Genomic DNA, 19191 nt, shown 5'->3' with positions numbered 1-19191 from the left:
TCGTTCTGCCCGGACACTGAGGTCCAGCTCCGAGGGCCTTCTGGCGGTTCCCTCACTGCAAGAGGCCAAGTTACAGGGAACCAGGCAGAGGGCCTTTTCGGTAGTGGCGCCCGCCCTGTGGAATGCCCTCCCATCAGATGTCAAAGCGATAAACATCTACCTGACATTCAGAAGACATCTGAAGGCAGCCCTGTTCAGGGAAGTTTTTAATATGTGACATTTTAGTGTATTTTTCACCTTTGTTGGAAGCCGCCCAGAGTGGCTGGGGAAACCCAGCCAGATGGGCGGGGTACAAATAATAAATTATTATTATTATTATTATTATTATTATTATTATTATTATTATTATTATTATATAACTGGGCACCGGAGCCCCACAAGGCTGCTGCAGAAAGAATGCAGATGGTTAAGGGAGCTATGGATTCAAAAAGGTTGAAAACTATGCTATGCTGTCAAGAAGATCCAGGGGAGATGCTTTTGTCTGAACACCCAGACAGGGGCTGGTGGGCCAAGATGGTGCTCACAGAGAGCCACCCCAATTTGATGCTTGCCATGGGGCAATTCTTCATCTTGGTGAACCAGCAGCTGCTGAACACACACCCAACGCCTTCGCCAAAACCTGCTGACACCATGCCTTAGCCCCAACTTCCCGCAGCTTCACTGCACCTGGGTCAGCAAATCCATATTGCTTTTGCCACGTTTGTGTCTTATGAGCACACAAAGCTGCCTTGTTGCTGTTTCATGGGCTCATCCCTGAGCCCAGTAATGTCTAATCCCATCTCTCCAGAGTTTCGAATTGGTGACTTGGTGCACGCACAGAACATGCTCATCCAGAGAGCTCCCTAATTGGAGAACCTGGTGATTGGACCTGGGACCTTGAGCATGGAAAAAAAAAGCATGTTTTCCTCCACCACTGAGGTTATTTAGAGAGTTGAACTGAGTGCTCTAATGTGAGCAGAGGAATGCAATTCAGTCTGCACTGAAAGACAAACCAGCAGAGTTTGCTCTTTTTGAAACAATATGCCGTCCTTTGGAACTCGCAATTCCCTAAATACTGAAATGCTGCTCTCCAGCCAAGCGGAGATTAAACATGCATATATTGAAGTGTGCATAGAAATGCATATATTAGTGAAAACAACATACCAAAATGCATTGTATCAGAGAAAGGTGTGTACAAAAAATGTGCGTATTAGGACAAATTTGCACTAAAGTGCTGATAAATCTTCACGAGGACTGAAGAAACCGGTGTGGGAATGTGAAGAACTAGAGTTTCGAGAGATGAGAGACTGGGAGAAATCAAAACGACCAATTCACTCATCCCTGAAATCTTCGCTAAATGTCCTTTGGATCCAAGTGGATTTGTTATTTCTGCTAGAAGCGTGTAGTGATGGTGGCTTCTTTCAGTTGGCCATCTTCTGTCTGCACTGGTCCATTTTCAAAGCTACCATTGACAACCTTGTTGGACCTAATGAAAGGGAATATAAATAAACATGACATAAAGTAGCCCTCTATCGCCCACTAGCCTCATCTCCACCACTGTCATCTCTTCCTTGGAGACTTCCAAGCCGTCATCCATCTGTGGTTATGGGGGATGAGCATAAACCATCCTGGCTTCTGATAGGACCCCAAAATGTCCCATTTTTTGGCCCCGTGCTCTTGCGCAAATTAGCAGTATCGTGCTAGAGCACCGGACCAAAAGGCACTCGTTTTTTGCTCTGGAGCAAGACCAAAATGATAAGCATTCCAATTTTAATCAGCAGGACGTTGGAGGGGATGGCATAGCTAAGCCTGGCAGGACAGCTTACTCTATGGTGTTAACCCCTTCACACATTAACTAGACTTAAGCATGTTGGTTACATGAAACTGGTCACCCCACAATTAGCAATCACATTTGTGTGTGTTTTTAAACTAAGTATGAGGCACACAAGGGGATTGTTATCAAGATCAGAGTGCATGGAGTGAAGAATGCGTTTTCTCCTCTGCCTCCATGAAATGTCCCCCTCTATGGCAACCAAATCCTCTCTACCCCAATGACCGCTCCCCGCGTTAACTGGGGGGCGGCTTTTGCATGATCGCGCACACACACCCCCCCCCCGGGGATTACTAGACCCCTGGCAAGGTAGTTGGCTTCGCCGCCCCCCCCCTCGAGCTGGATACCTGGAGGTTCCCGCCTAGCCTCATCAATCAGCCAATCCTGGCGGGGGGGGGGTATTGCCAAGGGAATTGTCCAGGTATAGTTAGGACCACCCACACTCACAATAGAGGGTGTAACTTACCTGTTGGTCCTCAGTCGGCAAACCCCTGAACACTATTGCTAACTTAAGCCACCCTAGCATTTTCTGAAAGCTAATTTGCTTTCAGTGGGGGGCAAATTTCACAAAGATTGTGTCTTGGGAAGAGAAGCTTAAGCTGCAATCCCAGCAACAACTATGGCAGGAACCTGGTGCTAAATTTTCCAAAACATAAAACTCATTCATCATTAATGTTGTCATATGTAAAGTTAAAGGTAAAGGGACCCCTGACCATTAGGTCCAGTCGTGGCTGACTCTGGCGCTCATCTCGTTTTACTGGTCGAGGGAGCCGGCGTACAGCTTCCGGGTCATGTGGCCAGCATGGCTAAGCCACTTCTGGCGAACCAGAGCAGTGCACGGAAACGCCGTTTACCTTCCCGCCAGAGTGGTACCTATTTATCTACTTGCACTCTGAAGTACTTTTGAACTGCTAGCTTGGCAGGAGGAGGGACCAAGCAACAGGAGCTCACCCCATCGCGGGGATTCAAACCGCCAACCTTCTGATCAGCAAGTCCTAGGCTCTGTGGTTTAACCCACAGCGCCACCCACGTCATATGTAGTTAGGCCTTTATATTCTGGAGAAAAGCCCATAGTCCTCGGTGGACTTCCTTCTCCCCAAAAGAGGGGCAATGTTTTACCAGGACGTAACACAATGGGGTGGGGGCAGAATGGAGCAGCCTGTACAAAATGTGAACTTATATACCTACTATATTTCTAGAATCCCGTGGAACTCACCTCTGGCTTGCTGGGGAGTCTCCTATGTCGTCCTGAAGATCCTGGTTCTGTGTCTCAGGAAGAAAAAAGCAGAGGATTCCCGCAGACAGAGCTGTGCCTCCAAGTATCACCATGGGAATAGCAGGGTGGTATTTGCTCAGGAGGACAACCAGTGGGGCAAGGATGCCGCCTACTCTGCCAACCATGGAGCACAAGCCTAAACTGCTTTGCCTGGTGGAAGTAGCAAAACACAGAGAGCGATGCCTGAGAGGAGGTGCAGACAGATGCGCCCGGCCAGGGGCAAGTCTCCAGAAGCAAATCAGCCACACCATGCAGTAAACAATTACACAACAGGAAAGAAAGGACAAATATCTCGGTTTTGGTATCTCTAATGTTCTGAGGGTTTTTCAGTCTTAAATGCAGTGCACCACATTTCTGCATCGGTTTATGATTTTGTCACTTTAGTGCACTATCACACACATTAGAAGTATGCAATTTTGCCTATTGCACCCATCTTTGCAATCAGTTTTGCCAAACGCAATGCATTTAAAATATGTTGTTTTCATGAATATATGTAGCTGTGTACATTGGATGGTGTTCAACTATGCTTTACTCAGAACAGACTCACTGAAATCAATGAACATGCCTAAAATTGGGCTCATTCATTTCATTGCTAACTGCTCTCTCGGGCAAGCATTTTGGTAAAAGGGTTTACCTTCCTTGGGCCGAGTCATATCTTGGGGCACAACACAATGCTGCCCTTTATTTTGCTTCAGAAGAGCATTGGGGTCAGGTCCAACACAAAATTGACAAGCTATACTGCCAATGTCCTGCACTAATTTATAGCACAATATGTGGAGGATTCATATATCAGAATTTTCAGAATATGCTTTGTACACTGAAGACCCCAGAGTTCAGGCACTTGAATCTTTTGCTTATACCTCCAGTTAAACGATACCATCGTCACAAACTTTCATCATAAACTTTTTATTGTACAAGCCAAAAGGCCATGGGCATCATCCAAAAGTACCAAGAACCACTACATATACAGTAAAACCACAGTCAAATCTACTAGAATTCTTTGTTACATAGAATAAAAGATAGTTCTTATGCAAAATGCACAGAGTAAAGCCCTCTTTGTTGTCATTATACCTGTGGACAAAACTGCCCAGCAGGTAAAGCTGAAAGTGGAAATTCATTTTCTAAGCCCCTATACCCAAGAGATCCTCACCTGATAACTGTGGGAAAGATTTCAGCAGAAAACACATAGGTGGTTGAAAAGGAGGCGGCCAACGCAGACTTGCCAATAACAGCCAGCACCGTCACAATCACAGGGAAGTCTGGGCAAAGACAGGCAGTGAAGTTAGAAACTAGACCACAAAAAATCAAGGTAAGGCATTGTTGAAAGACCACAGGCCTAGCAAAATGTCTAATCCTGTTCTGAAATGTCACCTGTGGTCCTACAGAAATCCGGAAATATTGTCACCACAAATCTATGGGTAGCTAGAATGGTTTCTGGGGCCCATTTGGGGAGAAGACTGGCAGTATTAGAGCACTTGCTTTGCTTGTAGAAGCTCTCAGATTCAATTTCTCCATTTTGGAGAATCTAGTGGTGTAGGAAGTGATGCAGAAGAACCTCTTCTGTGACCTGGAGAGATGCCATCAATTGCTAATACTGGGCTAGAGATTGCTGTGTCACCACATAATGCTAAGCCATCATTTACTTTTATTTATTTTTATTTCTGTATATAGTCCACATTTCAGGTCACTTTCTCACAGTCTTCCCCTGTTAAGATTTCCAGACCCTCCAAATGTCCCTATTTTCCCGGAATGTCATGCTTTTCCTTGGAATGTTCCCAGTGCTTTTCTTCTCGGGGGACGCAGGAGGACGCATACCCCTAAATATTTTGTGATTCTAACTTTGGCCTCGTTGAGGGGCAGTATTTCAATATGAGTAGGAAAATGAGAGTACCCCTGAACATTTTTTTTAAGAAAAAAAAGGCACTGGATGTTCCTATTTTTATTGGAGAAATGTTGGAGGGCATGGGTTTCTATTTAAATTTTAGTAACTGCTTCTAGATTTGCAAGCATACCTATATACTGGCAGATGTAATTATGCAAACCTGTGGCCTGTTCGTTTTTTCAGAACTTAGTCGCTTGAGGATCTCAGTGGAAAGGAGGAAGCGGGAGGACAGAAACGAGGAAAGGAACATGTTCCCCCCCCCCCTTATTATTAAAAAATGGTTCAAAAAAGAAGGGGCAGAAGATCAGGTCCCCAGTGCAAAAGACCCAGGGCTCAGGCCTTACAGCTCCCTTTAACTCAACAGTGCGTGCCTGTTGTGTCCTCTCTGCACAAACACAAGACAAGTTCTGAGAATATACAGGCACATCTGTGTCCTTCTGAAGCAGCTCTGTATAGCCAGGGGTCTGTGGGTCACTTCTTACATTAGGGATGGGGAACCTGTGGCCCGCCAGATGTTGAACTTCAACTCCCATCATCCCCAGCCAAGATGGCCCATGCTCAGGGATGATCGGAGTTGAAATCCAGCAACATCTGGAGGGCTGCAGGTTTCCCTTGTCTGCCTTGCAGCTTGCCTTCCAGGTTTTCTCCCTCAAGTGGCTTTTTTACCTGTTGGAATAGCAGGAATGATCAAGCACATGACTCCACCTAGGAAAAGCCAAGCAGCCTGGCATTTTTTCCTTCCCATCCACTGGAGGAGGAAGATACAGGAGGCTCGAGATGGTATTTCCACAGCTCCAAACACAAGTTGGGTCATGTAGATGTCCAAGCCAAAATCCCCAACCTGGTGGCTCACTCCATAATACACAAGACTGTCTGCAAACCTGAGAACCAAGCAAGAAATTACCATTCATTCTGCATTTATTGCTATTGTTCATTTTAATTCCTGGCTCACACCAGCCCCATCGCTCAACTTCAGTGCTGGTTAGAACCAGGGTGCTGCATGTGATGCAGTTCTGCAATGCCCCAGAACTGGACGCAGAATTCAGCTTCCTCAGAGTCCAAATCATCATTTTAAATCCTAGTCCACATGGCTGTGAAACTTTATAGGCAGTGTTTGAAGTCTCTGAAGAAACCAACTCTTCTCTTTTTTGCTGCCTCGGACTAACACAGCTGCCTCTTGGAAACTATAGCGAAACAACAACAAAACAGGTGGTGTCAATGTGTGTCATGAAGACTTATAAAAACAGCCTTAAAAATATCCATCTGGGGCACAGCAAAAGCATTTTGCCCATTGCCCCAAACATTCCTTTGTTCTATTTGACCGGTAGCTGTGTGTGCAGCTACCTAGATGTAGATCTCAATGGCTGCATTCTGTCAGACAGCCCTGCCTGAACCATGCAGTCATTTGCCAAGGTGCTTCTTCCTGGACCACCATCATTCAAAGATGGTGACTTGAAAAAGGATCACATCAGAGGCATCGTATTTGCAGAACACGCATTCCAGAAGCAGGCTTGCACGACAGCAACTCTGCTGTCATTTTGGCACCTGGCAAAGACCTTTGTTTGACAAGTGAGTATGGTTTTCATTCCACCCATCCCACTGATTTTTGTGTTTTGCTTGCTGCTTTTGTTTATTTGACAGTTCTTGGTATTTGCAGCGTGTGTGCTATACTTTCATTGACAGCCACCCTGGAAGTGTGACATTAAAATATTTTAATTAATAAAAATTAATTCTCAGTGTAGCAACCAAGGGTAAGAGAAAAGTCCTGCCTTGGACAATACAGAGGTCAAAGGTTTAGCCATAAGTTGCTGGTTGTGCTCATTTTATACATGAAGAAACAATAACAAGGAAGTAGAAACAACTGATCTCTTTCCACACACAAAACTGAAGCCACTTGCATATTATATATAGGTTGCTGAATTAATGTACTTCAGAATTCTTACCAGACTACGACCATGATTAAAGTCAAAATCCTTAGACGCGGATTCTTGCAAAGATCCAGAATATTCCCAGATTTCACCTTCTCTTCTGGAGCCAGCTTCAAAATGTGCAAGACAAGAGAGACACATAACATCAAAGGACAGTTTTCCCCAACCTGGTGCCCTCCAGTGGCTTTGAACTACAACTCCCATCAGACCCATCTGCCAGGGCAGCTGTGCTGGCTTGGCCTGATGTGAGTTTTAGTTCAAAACAGCCAGGGTGCCAGGTGGGTTAGCAAGTTGAACTAAGACTGGAGAGATTCCACTCAGCCACAAAACTCACTGGGTGTACTTCGACTCATCTCTCCCCCTGCCCAAATCTCACAGGCCTATAGGGAGGCTAAAGCAGGGGATGGGGAATGATGTAAGCCAAATGTAGGGGACCTGTGGTCCTCCAGGTGTTTTTGAACTGTAACGCATGGGATTCCCCAGCCTTGGTTATGCTCACTGAGGGTGATGGGAGCTGCAGTTGCACAACATCTGGAGAATGTTTCACACACGGTGTAAGCTGTCCTCCTTACTTCCTTGGAGGAAGGGTGGGAATGGATATACATTTTGTTGTAAATAAAACAAAATGAGTTTGGAGGGACAGGCTAACAGCTTAATAAGGAATGCTTGAGGTGGATATGCAACAGATTAAAAAAAAAATTATAATGCAGCATGAGAGACTAGAGTATTGGATTGATATGATCTATTGTGTTTCTGGGGACGTGGGTGGCGCTGTGGGTTAAACCACAGAGCCTAGGACTTGCTGATCAGAAGGTCGGCGGTTCGAATTCCCATGACGGGGTGAGCTCCCTTTGCTCAGTCCCTGCTCCTGCCAACCTAGCAGTTCAAAAGCACGTCAAAGTGCAAGTAGATAAATAGGTACTGCTCTGGTGGGAAGGTAAACAGCGTTTCCGTGCGCTGCTCTGGTTTGCCAGAAGCGGCTTAGTCATGCTGGCCACATGACCCGGAAGCTGTACGCCGGCTCCCTCGGCCAATAAAGCGAGATGAGCGCCGCAACCCCAGAGTCAGCCACGACTGGACATAATGGTCAGGGGTCCCTTTACCCCTTTACCTTTATTGTGTTTCTATGCCGCTTTCCCTCAATATCCTCCCCAGACATTTCCAGAAAAGGAGCAATAGAAATCCCAGGCTTTGCTACCTGGCTGAGTAGTTCTTCTGAGACGGTTCGTTTGTTAACGGAAGCGGCCTTTCGAAGCACCTTTTTGGCTTCCTCGACCTTCCCTTTTGTCAGAAGCCATCGCGCAGACTTGGGAAGAACCCTGAAAAAGACAAGAGTTTGTGAAGCATGGGTGGGAGTCAATGAAACCAACAGTAGCTGGAGCAAGAGCCAATGGCAGGGCAGGGCCAACTAATTCTAGTTGTGGGCTTCTCCACACTTCTGCTTGTCTGCTGCTTCCTGTTTGTCCCATGCCTTCCAGGCAGCTTTGCCCTTGTCCCACTATTTCCCCATGGAAAATCCGCTCTTTAGGAATAAATCGGAGCAAATGTCAATCAGGAGAAAAGTCCCTTGATGTTTGCTTTGATTCAGTGGTAAAAAATAGAGTTTCCCAGGGGGGAAACAGCAGGGCAAGGGCAAGTCTGGATGAGTCCTCTATCCTCATTCTCCTCCCTGATGCAAGGATAACACTGAGACTAAGAATCTGGCAGGCAGTGTCATCTTGTAAGAAAGAAGGCCTTAAGTGGGAGCCATCTGAGGGCAGATTGAAATTGCTGGGGGTGTGCCCCATTCACCCTAATGAACTAGTCTCCTGGGCACAACAATTCTCATTCAGCTGCAGTACAACCAAAAGGCATTCCTGCAATAAACCTGTGGGAGATCGCAGTCAACCCTAACTGCTAGTTAGTACATGAAGGGGTTAAGGACCATAGAGTTGTATTCCTAGACAGACTCAGGTCTCAGTCCAAAGAGGAAGTGATGCCTCTGCATCATATAACCAATGAAGGAGGATATGTGTGGAAGCTTGCTCCCAATCTTACAGCATGTGTTTGGAACTATATTCTGTATTTTCTACCTAAGAGCATTTTGCCTGTATTATCCTTGCTGCTGTATGGAACAACGCACGACTGAGACCTTGAATCTGTAAGTAAATATTTTAAAACTTACTTAACAGTGTGTGATCTGCTCATTGCAAGAGGGGTAGGAAGAGGTCAACTGTTGTGTACAGCTGAAAGGCATAAAATACGGCATAACAACCTATATTCCTAATGCGAGTTCAGTCTCTGCTGCTGCTGCTGCTCTCTCCCTGCAGGAGAGTATACAAAGCCCCATGTTTTGAATATAAGCATCCAGCCAATTGTTTTGTTGATCACCCACACTAGTGGGTCCACAGGCATTCATATCTTTTCTCTCAGATCTTAACTCAGGGGCAGCTTGGGTGAGAGGTACTCCTTCAAGTATTTTGGTCCCAAGCTAAATAGAGCTTTATCTTGGTCCCTGGCAGATCATAAAATATGACAGATCTTAAAAGACAGGGTGGTTATGAGCCTATGCTACTGTTACTCTTAATGATATAGTATGCTGTATTGTTTTACACACAGCCCCATTTCTGGTTCTTGTGCACACTCACCATATATAAAAAAAGAGGGCGAATGCTGGAGCTGAGCCAGCAAACTGGTAGTTCCTCCAGTCACGGACCGAGTATGCCAAACCAGCCAAGGCCATCTGCCCAACGCCTTGGAAGCAGTAGCTGATGATCATCGCAAGCGGGCGATAGGAAGGCCCAACCCACTCCGAAGCTAAAAGGGTTCAAGTTACAATCAGTATCGGGAAAAGACCTTGCCATTTTCAACCACTCACATTAAAAAAAATAAAATCATTTAACTGCCCGGCTTTAATATTAGGTTATTGTATTTTGTTGGAAGCCGCCCAGAGTGGCTGGGGAAACCCAGCCAGATGGGCGGGGTATAAATAAATTATTATTATTATTATTATTATTATTATTATTATTATTATTATTATTAAATAACGGTGGATTAATGTGATGATGTCAAGGAGGAGGCTGGAACGCTTGCAGCAGTTACTGATTTTTTGGATTGGGTCCCCAGTTTGAGACACACATTTACACAAACACACAAATCATGTCCATCAGACTTCACCTGATGTGCCTGGCACAGCCTGGCTCTTTCCTTAACTAGGCAGGTGTTGTGCTTTCCACCCACCAGACACACTAGGCTCCATCTGTCCCCCAAACAGTCTTTACCCTACCTCAGTCCCCTTGCAAATTGGCTCCTAAAGTGTCTCAAACAAGTGGGCCGTCTCTGCATCTCATTTCATGGTTGGGATGCTTCTGTACAGAACAATGACACTGTACCTCAACAGGGCCAGATTTAGGTTCAAGGAGGCCCTAAGCTACTGAATATAATGGGGCCCTTTATATGTCCAGCTGTCCTTTGTCAACAACAAATTGTAGCTGTTTTTTGTGTTGAATATATGCTAAATGGCAATTTATGAACCTAACAGTTATCTAAAGCCATTTGCACATGCAGAATGTAGGCACCCTATATATAGAAATGAGCAAACCAGTGATATTTTAGGGAGCAGGCTAGCAGGCGGGGCCCATGACTTACATCATAGGAGCCTACACAACACAAAACACTGTTGCTGTATCTAGGTTTTATTTTATTTGTTTTTTATCTTATATTTTGGAACTGTACATCCAGGTTTTTTTCCTTTAAATTTTTTGGGGGCTCCCAAGAGAGTGGGGCCCTAAGCTATAGCTTGTTTACCTTATACATAAATCCGGCACTGTACCTCAACATCCACCTTTAAGCAATGTTACCTTGAGAGAAAATATATCTACAGTCATATCTCGGGTTACAGACGCTTCAGGTTGCGTGCTTTCAGGTTGTGCACTGCGCCGAACCCGGAAACACCGGAACGGGTTACTTCCGGGTTTTGGCACTCGCGCAAGCGCAGAACCACTAAATCGCGCTTTGCGCATGCACAGAAGCGCCAAATTGTGACCTGCGCAGGCGCAGCGCTGCAGGTTGCGAACATGCCTCCAGCACGGATCACGTTCGCAACCTGAGCATCCACTGTATTTGGGGAGGGCAATATATTCATAAAAAGCAAGTTGTGCAGGTTGGGTAGAGTAAGGCAGTGCCCCCAACCTGATGCCCTACAGATGTTTTGGGCTATAACTTGCACTGCCCCCCAGCCAGCAAAACTGTGTTTAGTGCAAAACATCTGGAGGATACCAGCTGTGGAAAGATGGAGTGTGATTCTTTTGACAGCAAGGCCTAAACCTCCCCAGAGAAGCGGAAGTGTCTCACTTAAAGCTGACATGCTGATGCTGATCCCAGCAAAAGCGGCGCCCACGATGAATCTCAGGGCGATGTAGACGTAGAAATTTGGAGAAAATCCTGCCCCAACACCAAAGGCGCCCATGAGAAGGAGGCTGAGCAGAATCATCATGTGACTTCCAGTGCTGGAGGAGGGAAATGCAATACAAGATGGGTCAATCTTAAGATCATTATTTGCTACCCCAAAGTGTACACCTAATGCAGTCTTAAGGCAAGAGGCAGGACTGCCCAGAGTGGAATTAAAAGTCTGGGAGCAAGCAATATCCCTCTGGCTGAAAATCCATTACAATCCTAAGGGACTGTTACCTTGCTTCCTGGCCGCAGTTCCCTATCCTCCTTGGCTTATGCAAATAACTAATAAGATCAAACAAATTGGCCTAAACCCTGAAAACCTTTTTATTGGAACTCTGAATAAGGCAAAAGCAATTATCACTCAGAGACTTTACGATGTCGAATTACAACAAGACGACGCCCTACTCCCGGAGACGAATAGATGTTTAAAAGCTTCGCCTAATTTTGCAACTGCCCCTTACTTAACTAACATCACTAACGAAGCTTATAGATGGGCTTTCTCTAGAGCCCGCTTTGAGACAATGCCCTCAGCAGTGCTGTACGGCAAATTCACGCGGGTACCAATGCATGCGCGCCTCTGCCCCTGTATGTCTAATAAGGTAGAATCTGTCACACACATCCTTCTATTTTGCGAATTTTATAGTGAAGAGCGAGTTCAACTTATTTTGCCGCTTTTATCAAAATTCATACCCCTACAACATTATTTGGAATCCTCCCCCGAAATTCTACGAAAATACCTTCTGGAAGATTCCTCAAGCTCAATATCATATGAGGTGGCCAAATTTTGCACTTTAGTAATCAGGAAGCGTAAATCTCTTCTGTTGAATGGCACACTGCGAAGTTCCCTTGTGTAATCCTTTTTTTTCTTTTTCTGATGTTGTTGTTGATTTCTTTTTGTTTGATCTTGTGGTGTTTAGTGTCACTGGCTTTTGCCGTAATAAAACTTGGTAATTGGTAATTGGATGGGTCAATCTGCAAAAGGGAGCCTACCTCACAGAGGGCTTATCCTTACTTCTGCCTATACCGTGCCTAGAAACCACAGGTCTGAGTGGTTTCCCCCTTGCCCTGCTCCTTTCCAAGGGAAAAACCGCTCTTTAGTCACAGATTGGAACAAATGGTGCTTCAGGGGAAACCCAAATTGCCGTTTGCTCCGACTGAGTGCTACAAAGAGCAGGGGGACAAGAGGAAGTGAGGATAAGCCCAGAGTTATTGTGGGGAAGATGATGATTTATATCGTAAGATCTCAGGGCAGTTCACAGCATTAAAATACAGGATAAAAAACAAGTAAATGATTAAAAACAAAACATCAAAAACATGACCCACCCGCCCCCTTCCCAACGGCCTGTTTTCTCCTTGCGCCTAAAAATATATAATGAAGGCACCAGGTGAGCCTCCCTGGGGAGCGCTTTCCACAAACAGGGAGCCACCACAGAAAAGGCCCCGTTCTCGTGTTGCTACCCTCCGGGCTTCTCAATGAGGAGGCGCACGAAAAAAAGACTTCCGATGAGGATTGCAGAAAAGCCTCTCCACCTCCTGAAAATGGAGTGACCATTTTCTCTCAGTTTCTCCACGACATCTCAAAGTTATACTTACAAGTCGCTCAGCGGGCCAAGGACCAGGGCTCCCACAAGGCCACCCGCCATGTAAATAGATTGAGAGATGTCTTTTAAGTTATTTCGGTCACAGACCAAGTTGAACTAAAGGAAAAGAAGAAAAATCCTTGTACTTCCCTCTCCTGACACTACATTGTGTACAGTATATCACAAATCTACACTGTTTCTGGTTTTGTTTGAATAGTATTAGCCTGCTCTTTTAAAAAATTTAACTGTTTCACTTGCTTTCATAATGTATACCATTTTATTGCTGTAACCCGCCCTGGGCCTTATGCTGAAGGGTGGACTCAAATTTTACCCCACTTTGGTCAAGTCCCCTCACTTACAAGAATACCTTCCCTGGTGAGGTGAATCTCCTCACCCTCATTATTAGTGCTGAGGCAGAATTATTATTTTTTTCCAAAAATTTTTTATTAGTTTTCCAAATTTATAACAGACATATCCACAAACATAAAAATAAGACATTAACAAACAAACAAACATATATCCTAACTGTAGAAATTCCACTTTTGTTATCATTCTTGGGTGACTTCCTCGAATCCCCCTGGCTGAGTTTCCATATAAATCATTGTAGCAGTTTTCCAAGACTATTTTCACATAAAATTTACTTAGTCCATTAACCTCTTTCTTTCTTTTCATTTTGACTTATATCCATAGTATTCCACAATATCACATATTTATATCCTAGGCCAATCTGATACTCGCAAGTATTTCTATTTAATTTATCTTAACATATTTAACCAAATAATCTTGGAATTTCTTCCATGAGGCAGAATTTTAAAACATTCCCGTTAGCTCCAGGCATTCGGTGGTGGAAAGACATTGTTTTTCGCAACTTTGAGAGGGTATTTGGTGTGTGGGTTTTTTCCCCCCTTTTTTTTTAAAAAAAAATTATAAATATTTATTAAAGTTTCAAAAAAGGTTACAAAAAAGAAAGGGGTTACAAAATGAAAAAGGGGGGGAAAAGAAGAAATGCAAAAATACAAAGAAATACATTAAAAAATTAAATAAATAAATTAAAAAATTATTGAGTTGTTATTTGCCATCCTGGGCTTCTTTGCGAAGCAGGGCAAGATGATGATGATGATGATGATGATGATAATAATTCCCTCTTTGGGGAAAATTCCAGAATGCTCAAAAAGAATTGTCCCCTGTGGAGAATAGAGACAGAACAGCCGCCATCTTGTTCCAGCTCAGGTGATCTCTCTCTCCCCTAACTGCCACCAAATATGACTACTGAAACATCATCCTCCCTGAGGGAAGGCGATTTCTAGTTTTTAAAAAGTCTCCCAATTTTTTGCTGTTTTTTAACAGAGTGCTAATGTATGCACATTCCTATGTAAACTGCCTTGCGAGGCTCACTTGAAAAGTGACATGAACAATAACGGATTGGCATAACAAGCTACAAGAATTTGCTGAAACGGCACAGTTGACAAATAGCCTGAGAGGCAACTCAAAACAAAAATTTATGGAAAAGTAGGATAGATATAAGATATATGTTCAAAAATACAGTAAAGGTTCACTATTCATGCTAGCATTCGATTGACGCTGGAGAGAGACCGAGTTGAGAAATAAGACCAAGGGTACATATTGATATAGGAATGTATTAGATAAAATGTAAAGAAATATACAATAATAAACATTCATTTGTAAAAAAGGAATATATAATGGGATAGACAGGAAGTCCAAAGTGTGGGTACATATATGATTTTGGAATATTTTTTTGTCCTTTCCCCCCCCTTTTTTCTTTCTTTTAGTATATAAATTTTGTATACGTTGAAAATTATAGTATAATAAGCCTTGTGATGTGATATGATAATGTTTACCGATGTAACATAAGAACTTTAATAAATAAATAAAATGCTGCGGGCAGGGGGGGAGGGGAAAAAAAGAAAAGTGACATGGAAATATCTTCATAAACAAACAGATGAACATTTGCTAGTAGCTTTTAGGAGAGCCTCTGAAAACGGGACATTTCTGCCTCTAATATTCCAAATTATTAGGAAATGTAAGGAAAAGGAAGGCACATTCTTTCACCTCTGGTGGACGTGCCCGAAGATTAAGGCATTCTGGGAAATGATTTATAATGAACTGAAAAAGGTATTTAAATATACCTTCCCTAAGAAACCAGAGGCCTTTCTCTTGGGCACTGTCGGCCAAGGGGTGTTAAAGACAGATATAACTTTTTTTATGTATGCTACAACAGCAGCTAGAATACTTATTGCAAAGTACTGGAAGACGCAAGATCTACCCACACTGGAAGAATGGCAGATGAAGGTGATGGACTACATGGGCTTGGCAGAAATGACGAGCAGAATCCGAAACCAGGGAAGAGAAGCAGCGGAAGAAGAATGGAAAAAGTTCAAGGACTATCTAAATACTACAAAATTAATGACAGTTAGAATGATGTTGGACTGGAAAGTAAATGGTTACTATTAGCAATGGTTAAGACAAGGAGAATAAGGATGATTAGCTTAAATTTATAGTAAAATAAGGGAAGATTTGCTGAGTAATTGATTAGAATTTGGAATATAGAAATGGGAGGCATGAGGAAGTCGAGGAAGAAAGGTTTAAGAAATTAGGATATGAAATGGTACTTGTTTCTTGTTTTGTTTTTGTCTTTTGTTTGTTTATGTATGTTTTGTTTGTATGGTTATAAAAACTGTTTAATAAAAATATTTAAAAAAATAATAATAATAAAAAATAATATTCCAAATTATTAGAGAATTAGAGAAAAATTAATAAAACTTTCTCGTTACCTCACGGAGGTGTCAAAATGGTTAGAGGACTTCCTCATGACCTACAAGGCCTAAAATTTGTGATCTGGCATAATCTCCTTATTAAAAGTAATCCTTATTACCATGGTATAAAAACTGTATCCTAACCAAAAAAGATCACACAGCGGTTTAAACGCTGTTATTTTTTTACCTCATTAATGCCGAGTTTCCCTCACAAAATGGAAACCAGGGAAACCGGAAGCAGGGAGAATTCCTACAACTACAAAGTATACTTGAGGAATGCAGGCTGAAGCCATTAATTTCTTTAAAAGTTATCAACTGAGACCTAGACAATTAACAAGCAATTATCTTTAAGAAACATGGACTATTGACATCCATTGCTGTAAAGTTCTGGACTGACTATATGACGTCTTTTCTTCTCTCTCTCTCTCTCTCTCTCTCTCTCTCTCTCTCTCTCTCTCTGGACTGCTTGAATTGTTTCCCTGGTTCAAAATCTGGTTAATAATAATAATAATAATAATAATAATAATAATAATAATAATTTATTATCTCCCAGACAGTGGAGTTTCATACTTGCAGAAATCAGATTAGAAAAGTAAGAATGGGAATTAAATAAGCACATCATTCAACAAGGCTTCAACATCAAAGAGCTTCAGGATAACTATCCCATGATATGTAACATCTAGATTAAAAGAAGAGGAATGCCACTAATCTATCCACATTTTGGTACTTTATCATAGGCTCACTGGCTTTTTTTCTTTTCATTCATTCATTCATTCGTTTGTTTGTTTGCTCAACGCACAACAAAAAAAGGACATAATTAGCCATAGTGAAAGTACCATCAGTTGTGCCTTACATAGAGAATTGATATAAATTTCATAATCCTTAAATTGTAATGGTCTCTTCTTTTTAAACCCGACTTCACTGGCTTTTTTAAAAAAGCATTCCCTGACCTGTCCGTTCCCCTAACCAGATTTTTTGTTGTAGGAACAGCACCAATGAAATCACTTTAGAGTTGTCTAGTATGGTTATCAATTGATGTGCGCGCATGGACACGCCCTTCAGAAGAGTCAGAACCAAATTATTTAACAAGGGCTGTAAAATACCTCTGTCAGCAACGACGGCTTTGGATCTGTGGGGTACACCCAGCCATCTCGGCAGGCTTCCGTGGAATTTCGTCCGTCTTTTATGATTGAATCGATATCGCCTTCCACAGGAGTAAACATGGAGCATTCCTCAAAAGAGCCATCTGGTTTCCTGGGAACGGTCAAGTTCAGCTGCTGCTCTTGGGTCAGGTTTTGGGTAATATTAAGGATCCAGTTCGTGTTGCAGTAGTGAGGCACGTCCATGACAATGAAGACTTGTCCGAAGACGTGAAAGGGAATTAGGAAATTGGGGATGCAGTTCAGCACCACCAGCCATTTCTGAAACCTGCCGAATTCTCCGATCACCTTCAAGATGTCTCCAAATCTGATCATTCTGGGATCTTTGGCAGCTGGTCTGCATGGTTCTCACACCTGGGGACTGAAATTAATGTTTAAACACAATCATGGCTATGGATTAAGTGAATAATTAATCAGGCTTTGGCATCAGATAAACTTAAGGAATATATCCTATCACAGCTACTGCCAAGGCTATACTTTCTTTCTGATTGTTCTCTTCTTATTCAGTCCTGGTGTTCCTTTGACTTTGGTATTTCCTCCAATTAAAAAGAAAGTGAGCTTCGAGGCTATTAACATGTATGGCTGTGTCCACACCAAACATTTAGAACACTGCAAAGGATCATGGGAACTGTAGTTTACCCCTAATAATGCTAAAATCCCCAGCACATTTAACAACATTACCCAGGGTTCTTGGGGTGATGGGAGAGACTGTGCTTTAAATGTACATTGTGCAGGTATGCAACATTAGATGAGTTATAGCAACAAGAAGGGGCCATTTAAAGATTGTTTGCTGCAGGACAAAAATGAGCGAGGGGTGTTGGCTTCAAGTATTTTCTGCTGGCTTGCATCTGGTCCAGCGTCCAGTCTGTTCAGCCTAGCAGCTGACAGCCTGGAGTCTATCTGAGCTTGCTATAGAAGGAGAGAGGAAGATTGGGAGAAGGAAGGACAAGGAACCTAAAGACCCTGAGGAAAGAGTTCCTTTTTCTAAACTGACACAGAAGTAGCTGGGAATCATCAGCGTAAGAACTTAGCAGAATCAGGGCTGAGCAAGAAGAATAAGCACTCAAGGGCTGAGAACCGCTGCTGTTTGAGAGTTCATTGCTGGCAGGCACAAACCAAGGTCTGCATCCGACACTGAACACGAATGCTTTTAGTCTGAAGTGGGGGAGTTGTTAGACATTTTTTCCCTTTTTAAATAAATCCCATATGTATTCTCCTGAGTCCATAAACACCCCCAAAAGAATGCCGACGGGAGTTGTCCCGTTTCCCCTGCAAGCTAACAGCAGTCCGTAATGAATGTCTGCACTGCAGGCCCTGTTTTGCCTGAAGTGTAAAATGGACCAGCTAAGTTGTGCTTGTGGGACGCGGGTGGCACTCTGGGTTAAACCACAGAGCCTAGGACTTGCCGATCAGAAGGTCGGCGGTTCGAATCCCCGTGACGGAGTGAGCTCCCATTGCTCGGTCCCTACTCCTGCCAACCTAGCAGTTCGAAAGCATGTCAAACTGCAAGTAGATAAATAGGTGGGAAGGTAAATCTGGTGGGAAGGTAAACGGCGTTTCCGTGCGCTGCTCTGGTTCGCCAGAAGCGGCTTAGTCATGCTGGCCACATGACCCAGAAGCTGTACGCCAGCTCCCTCGGCCAATAAAGCGAGATGAGCGCCGCAACCCAAGAGTAGGCCACGACTGAACCTAATGGTCAGGGGTCCCTTTACCTTTTAAGTTGTGCTTACCAGGCAATCTTGTTGAAAACTGGAGAAACCCAGTGTTACAGAGAGGTACCAGTTTTGGCAGCACAAGTTTGACAAGGCAGCTGAAATAAACAGATTAAGGATCATATGTGGTGGTACCGCACCATAATATATCAGTTCCAGCAAACACCATTTGAAGAGACTAGTAACATAGTACGTTGCAAGCTTCAGAGTACGCCTCAACTTGCATCGTTGCTCCTATTTTATAATAAAAAATGTTGATGTTCCTTACAAGGACTTAAGTAGATTTTTGATGGTGGCGTCTCATTAGCTGATAAGTGAGCACTTGAAAACTGGTCTCAGGTTAACATTATCCAGGTGGCACACAAACATTTGGCAAATTGATTTAGCTGAAAAATTAACAGGAATGTAAAAACAGATGGCTCTGACACATTTTTTTGTTTTTAGTTATTTCGTATGTTAAGAGGTGTAGTCATAACATAATTACCCCCATGAAGACCTATGGCTTAATCTACTGGATTTCACAGTGAACAGCAAAAGTACTATGATTCTGTCTTATGTTGATATTTGTTATTTGTATGTTCAGAAAACCCTTCAATAAAAATACTTACACTTAGGTACCTTTCAGGGACATCCAA

General features: G+C 43.2%; 2 protein-coding genes across 3 annotated transcripts in view; one reads left to right on the top strand and one right to left on the bottom strand.

The window, feature by feature from the left end:
- XIRP1 (xin actin binding repeat containing 1) overlaps positions 1 to 19191 on the top strand; it is a 291979-nt gene that overhangs the window by 78892 nt on the left and 193896 nt on the right. The window lies entirely within an intron of this gene.
- LOC128424218 (solute carrier family 22 member 13-like) lies at positions 1100 to 19043 on the bottom strand. 2 transcript variants are annotated; one of them, XM_053410159.1, is made up of 11 exons: positions 18575 to 19043; positions 16788 to 17205; positions 12924 to 13027; positions 11229 to 11383; positions 9524 to 9692; positions 8095 to 8215; positions 6912 to 7006; positions 5635 to 5849; positions 4237 to 4345; positions 3027 to 3236; positions 1100 to 1465 (listed from the first exon to the last, which is right to left on the bottom strand). In XM_053410159.1, exons 2-11 carry the CDS (start codon positions 17157 to 17159, stop codon positions 1372 to 1374), a joined length of 1644 nt encoding a protein of 547 aa, XP_053266134.1. In that variant the 5' UTR covers positions 17160 to 17205; positions 18575 to 19043; the 3' UTR covers positions 1100 to 1371. The 2 variants fall into 2 exon arrangements, with proteins under 2 accessions (XP_053266134.1, XP_053266133.1); XM_053410158.1 differs by lacking the exon at positions 18575 to 19043 and having other exon boundaries at positions 16788 to 17807.

The sequence above is a fragment of the Podarcis raffonei genome, chromosome 12 (genome assembly GCF_027172205.1).
Source record: "Podarcis raffonei isolate rPodRaf1 chromosome 12, rPodRaf1.pri, whole genome shotgun sequence".
NCBI lineage: Eukaryota > Metazoa > Chordata > Lepidosauria > Squamata > Lacertidae > Podarcis > Podarcis raffonei.
The sequence above is the reverse complement of the archived record's forward strand: the minus strand, read 5'-3'. Positions and strand labels throughout refer to the sequence as shown.